At 46.1% G+C, this 12,065-nt stretch overlaps 1 protein-coding gene across 1 annotated transcript in view; it reads left to right on the top strand.

Annotated features, from left to right (window-relative positions):
• The window catches only part of LMF2 (lipase maturation factor 2), a 33,794-nt gene that overhangs the window by 20,159 nt on the left and 1,570 nt on the right, over positions 1-12,065 (top strand). Inside the window, exons 8-13 of the mRNA XM_082238876.1 lie at positions 1,062-1,167; positions 2,477-2,573; positions 5,037-5,219; positions 7,554-7,722; positions 8,633-8,744; positions 9,988-10,096. Of these exons, the coding sequence (XP_082095002.1) occupies positions 1,062-1,167; positions 2,477-2,573; positions 5,037-5,219; positions 7,554-7,722; positions 8,633-8,744; positions 9,988-10,096 (776 nt within the window). The remainder of the gene's footprint in view (positions 1-1,061; positions 1,168-2,476; positions 2,574-5,036; positions 5,220-7,553; positions 7,723-8,632; positions 8,745-9,987; positions 10,097-12,065) is intronic.

Raw genomic sequence — 12,065 nt, forward strand, 5'->3', positions numbered from 1 at the left:
CCTAAATCCAGCCCTGAGAATATCCATATAAATAGTCGAGGGCTTTTCACTGCTTTTTTCCTATGGAAAGAATGTGTTGCTTTTGCCATCGATGACAATGAACAGTAACTTCAACAGAAGTCTAGTGTCCAGATCAAAGGGAGTAATGTTCCTGCTCTGTTCTGCCTTGGTCAGACCACACCTGGAATCCTGTGTCCAGTTCTGGGCACCACAATTTAAGAAGGATGTTGACAAGCTGCAAGGTGGGCAGAGGAGGGCAACCAAGATGATCATGGGTCTGGAAAAAAGCCTGATGATCTAAGGTCAAAATGTGCCAATTTGGGCACCAGGAAAATTTAATACCATAAAGGAAATTGTTCAATTCGTGGGAACATTCTTTCTTTCATAAAATGCGTACACTGCTTGATTGTATTTTTTTAATAATAAAAAACCCCTCAACATGCTTTACAAAAATGAGATAAAGCAATAAAATTACCACCCAGAAAAAAGAGCAACAATAATTTAATGCATTCCTGAAGTTAAAATAATGATAGGCCCGAAAACAGAGCTTGCACCAACTCTGTAACTCTTGTCTGAACGAAAACGTTTTTAGGAGGCGCCGAAAAAAGTGAAGTGAAGCTGCTTGCCTGCTATCAATAGGCAAGGAGTTCCGCAGTGTAGATGCTGCCACGTTCAAAAACTGAGTTCTTTTGAATGCGGAGCATGGGGATCTGCCTTGCATCGAGGAAGACGCCTGGTCCATCCAGCGCAGTACTACCGGACACAGGCTGGCAGCAGCTCAGCAAGGTTTCAGGCAAGGCCTGTGCTAGCCCTGCCTGGAGAGACCATCAGAGTCTGAACCTGGGACATTCTGCTTGCCAAGCTTAGCACTGAGCCAGGAATCTTTCCGAAAGGGTGCATCTGTGGTTCTGTTTTGGGCCCCTGTCTGTCTCGGGAGACGCCGTAGGGGTGCCTACTGTTCTCTGATTCTTAGTTTAAAGTTCACTGATTTGGGCTGGGGGCTTGTCACCCCTGCTCCCGGCTTTTTCACGTACGTGGACAACTTGTCTGTCTCTCTCCAGCTTTCACCTACCACGAGTTCATGCTGTGGTTGCGGATGGTGACCCTCCCTCTGGCGGCCATCGGACTTGCCTCTCTGGTCTGGGAGATCCTTCAGGCTGGGTACAGGTGAGTGCCTCACAGGTAAAGGGGGAAGCAGTGTCTTTTGGGGGAAAGGCCTTGGCAGTGTCCCTGCTGCTTTCTTTTTTTCCTTTTTAAAAAAATATTTTTTATTACTTTTCCATTTAAACGTATATAATCACATCATTCTTGTCCATTTCTTTGGCTCCTTAGAGCCTGTCAACTTCCTTCCCTCCCACCTCTTGGCTTTCAAAACTAACCTTTATATTATAGCATTTTATATATTTTTCAGTTCTAATGTACAGTGGTACCTCTGGTTGCGAATGGGATCCGTTCCGGAGGCCCGTTCACAACATGAAAAGCCCGCAACCTGAAGTGCCGTATCTGCGCAGGCGCATAGCACGATTTGGTGCTTCTGAGTATGTGCGAGCGGCAAAACCCAGAAGTAACCCTTTACGGTACTTCCGGGTCGCCACAGGACGCAACCTGAAAAACCGTGAAGCGCACGTAACATGAGGTATGACTGTAACTCTTTACTAAATACCTCAAAATTTAAAAACAACCCCCCAGAACAGCAATTTAACATGAATTTTACTATCTAATGAGACCACTGATCCATAAAATGAAAGCAATAATCAATGTACACAATCAATAGCTGAACTGGGTTCTACACAGTCACAAAAAGAAAAAAAAAGAGCCACAAGATCGCAAAATAAATAGCAAAAACAGACACACCGCATCATAATACTCAAAACGGAAGCGTAACGCTCAAAACAGAGCACGTTCGGCTTCTGAAAAAAGTTCACAAAACGGAACACTTCTGGGTTTGCAGTGTTTGGGTTCCAAGTTGTTTGAGTACCAAGGTATTTGAGAAGCAAGGTACCACTGTATATAGAATTAGCAAACACGACAGAAAAGGCCAGGGACCGGTCGATCCAAAAGTATAACAAAGAGTGGGACATCTGTAGACTATATTTAAAAGAACATTGTCCCCACATCAAATCCTTAGTATGCTTTGATTAACTCTTGTAATAACACAAGTTTAAAAAGAATACAAACATTTAATGTTGGTTAAGTTTACTAAAAAAAAAAACCAGATTAACAAGGAAATAAAGGAGGCAGAGGAAGTCGTCAGGTGGAGAAGAAAGTTGCTTTATTCTTTCCTTTTTCAGTTACATATTGTCCTTTTTTGTATTGGTGGCGGTTTGTTCGTAACGCTTTTGTGTTTTGGTGTTTCGAGGTGATTGGATGTATTGTTTATAAACGAATAAAAACTGAACTGTAAAATAAAATAAGAGATGGCAGAAGTTAATTTGCTGCCCCCTCTATTTGCCCTCTTTCTCTCCCCCCCCCCCAGGAGTGCTTGCACCCGTGGCTTTTTCTGGAAGCTCTGGAGCGCCACCCAGTGGGCCATCTTCGCCACTGCAGCTCTCGGGATGTTTACCATCAGCCTGGTGAGTAAATCAGGCGGCAGCTTGGGGAAAGGGATGACGTCTTGCGTGGGCCTCGAAAGCTGCCAAATGTGCCAACTCAGAAAAAAGAAAAATGGCACCTTTGAACGATGGCAGGGGAAAGAGAAGTGGGAGGGAGGGGTGCTTTTCGTATAAATATGAACCTTGCATCTCACTGTGGAATGAATATATTGTCCTGTTGTTTCCTTTTAAAGCAAATTGGGGGGAAGCAAAGCCCCCCTAACAGTTGCTCTCACTTGGAAAGGGATCCCTAGTGGTGGGGATTCCTGGTGTTATAGGAATTCTAAGGTCTTACATATATGAAAGGGGACGTGGGTGGCGCTGTGGGTTAAACCACAGAGCCTAGGACTTGCCGATCAGAAGGTTGGCAGTTTGAATCCCCGCGACAGGGTGAGCTCCCGTTGCTCGGTCCCTGCTCCTGCCAACCTAGCAGTTCAAAAACACATCAAAGAGCAAGTAGATAAATAGGTCCCGCTCCGGCGGGAAGGTAAACGGCATTTCCGTGCGCTGCTCTGGTTCACCAGAAGCGGCTTAGCCATGCTGGCCACATGACCCAGAAGCTGTACGCCGGCTCCCTTGGCCAGTAAAGCGAGATGAGCGCCACAACCCACGTCAGCCATGACTGGACCTAATGGTCAGGGGTCCCTTTACATTTACATATATGAAATAAATGTTCATAAATGTACAAGGCAAACACATACATAAGTATATAAACCGTGTCTCTGAAATAGTACAGGAGAACAATCCTGAAGCCATTTTGACTCTCCCAGTTTGACCTCAAAGATTTTTCTGCCAGGAGGAAGGAAATGGGGAAAGCTTTCCAATTGTCTTTGGACTGTAGGGGCTGCTTACACCTCCCTGTGAATACAGTCTGGCAAGTACAGTGGTGCCCCGCAAGACGAATGCCTCGCAAGACGGAAAACCCGCTAGACGAAAGGGTTTTCCGTTTTGGAGGTGCTTCGCAAAATGGGCTTCGCAAAATGGGCTTGCTTCGCAAGACGACAATGCCTTGCGAGTTCCTGCGGGGTTTTTTCCTCCCCCCCCTTTTTCTAAGCCGCTGAGCCGCTTATCAGCTGATCCGATCAGCAGATAAGCCGCTAATAGCGCTAATCCGCTAATCCGTCAATGGGCTTGCTTCGCAAGACGAAAAAACCGCTAGACGAAGAGAATCACAGAACGGATTCTTTTCGTCTTGCGAGGCACCACTGTATCTGTTAACGTGCGTAAGAGATTCAGGAACTAAGTATTTACCATCTCCAAGAAATGGCCAGGCTACCCAGAAAAGGCAATCGGATAATAAGGCATTATCAGGTATCCTGGCAGACAGGAGAGAGGCAACACACTCAAATTTCTGCTGGGGACCACCTCTTTCTGTGATGCATGTATGATGTTTTTTGGGGGTGGTCTTCAGCTACAGGGGAGGCAATTTCAAAAGTCTATATAAGAGCTTGCGCACCAATGTTCTGGATTCCTCCTTTCCCTCCCTGCGTGGGGTGAGCCGGGGGACCCTGTTGCAACAGTTTAATAAAGATCATTATTATTAAATTTTATTTATGCCCCACCCTCCCCAGCCAAGACTGGGCTCAGGGCAGCTAACACTGGTATAAAAACAATTGATTGAAATACAACTTAAAAACAAGATTAAAATACAGCATTAAAATGCATCCTCTTTTCAGTAGAAACTCAAATCAAAAAAACTCCCAGTACGTTTCCGAGCACAATTCAAAGTGTTGGTGCTGACCTTTAATGCCCTAAACGGCCTCGGTCCAGTATATCTGAAGGAGCGTCTCCACCCCCATCGTTCTGCCCGGACACTGAGGTCCAGCGCCGAGGGCCTTCTGGCGGTTCCCTCCCTGCGGGAAGTGAAGTTACAGGGAACCAGGCAGAGGGCCTTCTCGGTAGTGGCGCCCGCCCTGTGGAACGCCCTCCCATCAGATGTCAAAGCGATAAACAACTACCTGACATTCAGAAGACATCTGAAGGCAGCCCTGTTCAGGGAAGTTTTTAATATGTGACATTTTAGTGTATTTTTCATCTTTGTTGGAAGCCGCCCAGAGTGGCTGGGGAAACCTAGCCAGATGGGCGGGGTACAAATAATAAATTATTATTATTATTATAAAACTTTTTGGGGGATGAAAACATCAAGTCTTGCTAGCTGCTTTGCTTCTCAATATTCTCTGGTTGGCCTCTATTATTTTCTGCTACCGATAGGGAACCTATGTAAGGACTCTATATGGGCTCTTGGGTACACCATAAGGGAAAAGGAGCAATTTTTCCTTATAACACGGGGCTTCATTCATTCAGAGACGGGGTTCCACATACCCGATGCATGTTTTTTAGACAGCTAAGCCCTTGCCGCTCCTGTTCCAGCAACGTTGTCTCCAGGAGAGGCTGACCCCCCAAAAAAACCTCTCCCCTCCTTGCTCTCTCTCTCTCTTGCCCCAGGTCCCCTTCACCTACATTGAGTACGAGTCCAACGGGAAACTCTGGCCCAGCGTCCACCAGCTCTTCAGCGCTGTTGACCGCTACCAACTGGCCAACTCCTACGGCCTCTTCCGGCGGATGACGGGGGTCGGCGGGCGACCCGAGGTGGTCTTGGAAGGCAGCTATGACAAGGAAACATGGACGGTAATTCATGGAGATAGATAAACTTTATTCGCATTAGCCAACTGCCATAGCAACATAAAACAAGCCATATACCGTATTTTTCGCTCTGTAAGACGCACTTTTCCCCTCCTAAAAAGTAAGGGGGAATGTGTGTGCGTCTTATGGGGCGAATGCAGGTGGGAGACTCTGCTCAGCACTCCCTTTAAAGAGCCGCACGGCTCTTTTCCTCCCTCCTCGGGCAAAAGCCCCCAAGAGCCGGACACACTGCACGCTCTTTAAAGGGAGTGTGACTCTGGGGGGGGGGGAGAGCCTTATCTGCACACAGCCTCTCCTGGGCAGGGGATAATAATAATAATAATTTTTATTTATACCCCGCCCTCCCCAGCCAAGGCCGGGCTCAGGGCGGCTAACAAGCAATAATAAAAACAAGTTGAATGAATACAACTTAAAAATTAAAATACAACAATTGAAATATGAAATATGAGGGCTCCCCTTGCCCGGGAGAGGCTGTGCGCGGCTATCCCATAAGCCAGGACAGCAAGTGAGATCGCTGCGCTGTGATCCTGCTGGCTGTCCTGGCTTCTGGGATTCAGAATATTTTTTTTCTTGTTTTCCTCCTCCAAAAACTAGGTCAAAATAAAAAAAATTCCTTCCAGTAGCACCTTAAAGACCAACTAAGTTAGTTCTTTTCCTTTAAGACCTATTACAGTCGTTAAGAGTCGTCAACAGGCTCATCTCAGCTATCTGCCAATCTCCCATTCCCACCACCCTTCTGAGTAATACCCCTCCCCACCTTCTCACTATATAGAAGGATCTGGCAACTTCTGTTTCAGTGTATCTGAGGAAGTGTGCATGCACACGAAAGCTCATACCAAGAACTAACTTAGTTGGTCTTTAAGGTGCTACTGGAAGGAATTTTTTTATTTTGACTATGGCAGACCAACACGGCTACCTATCTCTAACAAAAACTAGGTGCGTCTTATAGAGCGAAAACTACGGTATGCAATTAAAAAGAAAACAGTGGATAAAAAGGGCAATCAAATGACCAGGTTTATCGTTCAGATAGTGGCCCTTAATCTCACTGCACCCTCGATAAACCTAGCAACCTTTGCTGTTGTCTGATCATTTTGATCTGATAAAAGAAAGAACAATGTAGCCGCAGATGGGCGGCCTGGGATGGTGAGTAGGAGTGGGGTGATGATCTCATTCCTCAGATCTTTGCAAAGGGGACAGGACAGGGGAACATGAGACACTGTTTCCAGATGGGGCAGAGTTGTTTCTCAGTTGGAATCTTTTGGTATCTGCCCTCAAGTACGGCAGAGGGCATCACATCCAATCTGACCAGTGTGAAGAAGGCACATCTGTATTTTGGGATAGTTAATTTATACAAATATGGTGCCAGGGAATCAAGCTAAGAAGGGGGGGGGGGAGTCATACCAAGGACAGAATTTCTTTATAATGGCCAGATTGTTCTGTTGCTCCTAAGTCCTTCAGACACTGTCCAATTAGCCTTTTTGCTTTAATAAAGCCCGTCGTGAGAAGCTGATGTGGGTGGAGTCCGCAGGAGAGGAGTTTTTGGTGCACGCAATTTTAGACCACACACTTTTATCCTCCTCTTGGAGGAGGATTCGGGCCTCTTTTCTGCCTGCAGCCGCTGATGCCGTCCAAGGACTTTGGCAAAACAATGCTTGCACAAGGTGCTAGACCTCATGGAGGATGGGCACAAGCCAGGGTGGACTAATGAGTCATTTGCATGACTTGGGAGGCAGCTGACGGTGGAAGCACAGCATCCTGGGGGTTTGGGTGGTTTCATTTATATATATCACGTATATATATTTATGTACAGTCGTACCTTGGTTCTCAAACGCCTTAGTACTTGTACATTTTGGCTCCCGAACGCTGAAAACCCGGAAGTGAGCGTTCTGGTTTTTGATCGTTTTTCGGAAGCCAAACGTCCGACATAGCTTCCGCTTGAGCGCAGGAAGCTCTTGCAGCCAATTGCAAGCCGCGCCTTGGTTTTCAAACGGTTTCGGGAGTTGAACGGACTCCCAGAACAGATTCTGTTCGAGAGCCAAGGTTCCACTGTATATCATTTGTAAAGATATTTGTGCATCCCTGTGGTTTGGTATGTTCTTAATTGCCTGCATAAGCCTGGAGGAATATAGAAGTTTTCAGCAGGCATTTAAAAGTTTGCTCGGGTGGCACCTGCTGGGTGTCAAGTGGCAGGGAGTCCCGCAGGACTGGGCTGATGACACCCAAAGGCTCACTTTCTCGTGGTCGTCCAATGAACCTCGCTGACCTGGGATATAAGGCTTCAGGCGATGTGTGTGTGATCAGTGCCCCTCTCGCCTGCAGGAGATTGAGTTCATGTACAAGCCGGGCAACGTCAGCGCTGCCCCCCCTGTCGTGACCCCGCACCAACCGCGCCTCGACTGGCAGATGTGGTTTGCCGCCCTGGCTCCCCAAGCGCACAGCCCCTGGTTCACGGGATTCGTCTACCGCCTCCTACAGGGCAAGAAAGAAGGTGAGAGGAGGGAAAGAGTCAGAGGACGGCCATTTCCCACATTTTACAGAATTCTGATATTGGGGGGCGACTTACTACAGCTTCTCCTTCCCCCCCCCCCCGAACGAGAACACTAAAATATTAAGACCCGTGGAAGTTATTCCAATCAAGCTGTTTGTCTAATTCTGCCTTCTGTTATTATTGCTGTTGATTCATTTGTTGCATTTTTTTTAAAAAAAATTATTATTATTTTATTTTCAATGCAAAATTACAACAAAAATTACAAACATTAAATCCAAAATAAAGCAATACAAACAAGAAAAAGAAACAACCAAAAAAACACACAACTACAAATAAAACCTTATCATTCTAACCATTACGTACATATTGACCTCCTTCCTTTGTTCTAAGACCTCAAAATTTTTACTCTTTCTAAATTGTTGTGTCTAATGTAGATTACCTCTATCTTTATATTTTCTGCACCATTTTTCACTTTCTTTAACCCTGCAAAGCTTCATTCGTTACATACCGATATACTTACTCCAGAACAATATCTTTTCATATACTCTTTAGCACAATCCCATTCTTTTACTAATTTTTAGTCCGATTGTCCCCTTATGAATGCTGTGAGACTTGCCAGATGTATATATTTGCAAATTTTAATTTGCCACTCTTTCATTGATGGAATTTTTCTCCCTTTCCAATTTTTTGCTATGAGCATCCTGGCAGCTGTTGTCGCATAGAGGAAAACTTTCCTGTGATTATCAGGAATATCGTTTGTGATTGCATTTGTATATCCCACCTTGTTTTCCAAAGGAGCTCAAGGTGGCAGACACAGTTCTTATCCTAAACCCACAAAAGCCCCGTGGGTCTAAGTGGGTGGGACATCCGGACCCACTGGGCCTGAAAGAACTTCCTTTCCCTCCCACAGTGATCCATCTTGTGCAGGTGGACGACTCCAAATACCCCTTCAGCTCCAAACCCCCAACATACATCCGGGCTCAGCTGTACAAATACTGGTTCACGGACGCCGGCCAGGATTGGTGAGTGACATGAAGCGCTTTCTGGGAGAGGGCAGGGAATCCTTTGGGGCTGTTTCGTCCTCTCCTCGACCATCTTCTCGTGGGAATGTTCAGGGAGGCAGGAGAGGATATATTGTTTATTAATATCCTTCCTAACTTGTGCTAAGGATGCGGGTGGCGCTGTGGTCTAAACCACTGAGCCTTTTTAACTTGCGCTAGCAAGTTCCTTTGTGTAGTAGAGTTACATTCCCCTTTTTACATGCACAGCAGATAGCTGGTTGCAGGCTTGTGTGAGCCTCTCACTATTATACAATTCAGTCTGACTCAGACTGAATTGCACGTTCCTGGTAAGTTCCCTTGAATCCCTCTTAAAAGAATAAAGACACCACAATCTAGACACCACGGCTAGTCCTAGTCTTTATAACCCTGTACCTTCTTCCAGAAGGCAGAAGCTGAAAGAGATCATTTCCGGGGTGCACACTATCCTGCGCTATCTCTGCAGCTTTCTTATGGCAGCTGGAAGCATAGATTTGATCCAAGGCGGGATCTGTGAAAAGGATCTAGGAGTCTTGGTTGACCACAAACTTGACATGAGCCAACAGTGTGATGTGGCAGCTAAAGAAGCCAATGCAATTCTGGGCTGCATCAATAGGAGTATAGCATCTAGATCAAGGGAAGTAATAGTGCCACTGTATTCTGCTCTGGCCAGACCTCACCTGGAGCACTGTGTCCAGTTCTGGGCAGCACAGTTCAAGAAGGACACGGACAAACTGGAACGTGACCAGAGGAGGGCAACCAAAATGGTCAAAGGCCTGGAAACGATGCCTTATGAGGAACGGCTAAGGGAGCTGGGCATGTTTAGCCTGGAGAAGAGGAGGTTAAGGGGTGATATGATAGCCATGTTCAAATATAGAAAAGGATGTCACATAGAGGAGGGAGAAAGGTTGTTTTCTGCTGCTCCAGAGAAGCGGACACGGAGCAATGGATCCAAACTACAAGAAAGAAGATTCCACCTAAACATTAGGAAGAACTTCCTGACAGTAAGAGCCGTTTGACAGTGGAATTTGCTGCCAAGGAGTGTGGTGGAGTCTCCTACTTTGGAGGTCTTTAAGCAGAGGCTTGACAACCATATGTCAGGAGTGCTCTGATGGTGTTTCCTGCATGGCAGGGGGTTGGACTCGATGGCCCTTGGGGTCTCTTCCAACTCTATGATTCTATGATTCTAAGTGCACCCAGTTATTCTCCCGCTTTCTGCCCCCTTCAGGTCCCTCCCTCAGCGGTGGTGGAGGCGGCAGTGGCAGGAGGAATTCTACCCGGCTGTCTTCCTCGGCGACCCCGTCCTGGACAGCCTCTTGGTCCAACATGGGCTTAAGGTGAGTTGAGGGGCAGGGAGCATCTATGCCCTTTCAAGAGGGTGAGGAGGGGTGCGTGAGCACAGGGGGAACGGGGGAGCATCGGGCGTGCTTGGATAGTTCCATTGGTTAGAGCGTGGTGCTGATGATGCCAAGGTTGCAGGTTCGATCCCCGTATGGGGGAACTGCCTATTCCTGCCTTGCAGAGGGCTGTGCAGTGCCAGATTTACGTATAAGCTCAACAGGCTTAAGTATAAGCCCCCACTCTCTTGGGGGCCCCCAAAAAATTAAAGGGAAAAAAACCACTGGATGTACATTTCCAAAATATAAGATAAAAAAGCAAATAAAATAAAACCTACATACAGCAACAGTGTTTTCTGTTGTGTAGGCTCCTGTGATGTAAGTCATGGGCCCCGCCTGCTCGCCTGCTCCCTCAAATATCACTGCTTTGCTCATTTCTATACAGAGGGTGCCCACATTCTGCTATTTATAATTATTTGCATCATATAATTACAGCTATTATTTCATGTTATAGCAAGTTTCTAGAGACTAGATCGTGAGTCTTTGTAAACTGTGTTTCTAGAGGAACATTTGTTGTTACCCAATGCCAATGTGTTTGCATTATTAAGTTTGTTATGAATAAAAAATCATTTTAAGTTTGAGCTTAATCATTATTTCACTAGTAATATGTACTACTTCTTAATTGTATTTCACTATTAATATACTTCTTAATTGTTCAGCAATTACTTTGATAAAACACATATTTTGTTATATGCAAATGGCTTGAGATGCACAAAAAAACAGCGACCATTTGTTGTTGACAAAGGTCAGCTGGAGATATCAAGGGCTCCATTACCTTCAGGAGCTGAGGGCCTCCTCAAACCTAAATCCGGCCCTGGGGCTGTTCTAGATGATCCTCAGGGTCTCTTCCAACAGGGGCCATCCAGCTGTCCCAAAATGAAACCTGCAAGCAGGATTCGAACACAGGAGCCCTCTCCCCTCCTGTGGTTTCTAGGGACAGCAGTTCAGAAGCATGGCTTCACTCAGCTGTGGAGGCCAGAGCATAGGAGCCACCCAGAGCCCTCTCCTCCTCCAGGAATTTGTCCCACTCTCTTTTAAAGCCGCCTTCACTGCCTCCTGTGGGAGGGAGTTCCACAGGTTAACTCTGGCTGCGTAAAGAAGGACTTTCTTTGACCTGTCCTGAACCTTTCAATGGCGTAGAGTGTGGTGGGGGGGGAGCCCTGTGTGGCTCCCCTTTGCCACGGCAGAAGACGAGAGTCCCCACTCTAGTCCCCCCCCCCCATTTCTCTTCCCTCCTGGCTCTCAGAAAATGGGGGGGGGGGGGTTCAGCAGCTTGATGATGGAAGATTGCTTCCTCGCGCTTTGTGGGGAGAGCCCCTTGCCCTGCCAAATCCTTTTTATTGATTTTCCAAATTTTTACCAAATCACCCATGTGAAAACAAATTTAATACAATTTTTCCAAAAATTGGTTTCCCGCCTCCATTCTTGATGTGTCCAAAGTTTCTTTTTTGCTTCCGCATTATTTTCCAAGTTATTCCTAATTCGCATAGCATTCCTTACAATTAACCTTATACTACAGTATTATTATTTTTTAAAAACAACCCATTATCAGCCGTCAGCTATCCCCTTGCCAGTTCCTGCACGTACAGTCTTTTAACATTTGCAATACCTACAAGTGAGGTTAACCGACTAATGATCAATCCACAATAAATCGATAATTCTATTTTCTAAAATAAATTCTTTTCCTCCGTTCTGTTTGCGTGAAAGCCAAACCATTCGTGTTCGCTAGATGTTCCCCTGCTCATCCCACAGCAGAAGTGCAGCTAAACATCAGGAATAACTTTCTGACAATGAGAGCAGAGATCCCTCTATTGCACGGGTTTGAATATTAAGAACCCCCACTCCCAAATTAGGGCAGTTTTGAAATCAGTAGCTAAAACCAGTACAGTTTGGAAAAGTACAGCCTTGA

This window comes from Podarcis vaucheri (genome assembly GCF_965113315.1).
Source record: "Podarcis vaucheri genome assembly, chromosome: 10".
Lineage (NCBI taxonomy): Eukaryota > Metazoa > Chordata > Lepidosauria > Squamata > Lacertidae > Podarcis > Podarcis vaucheri.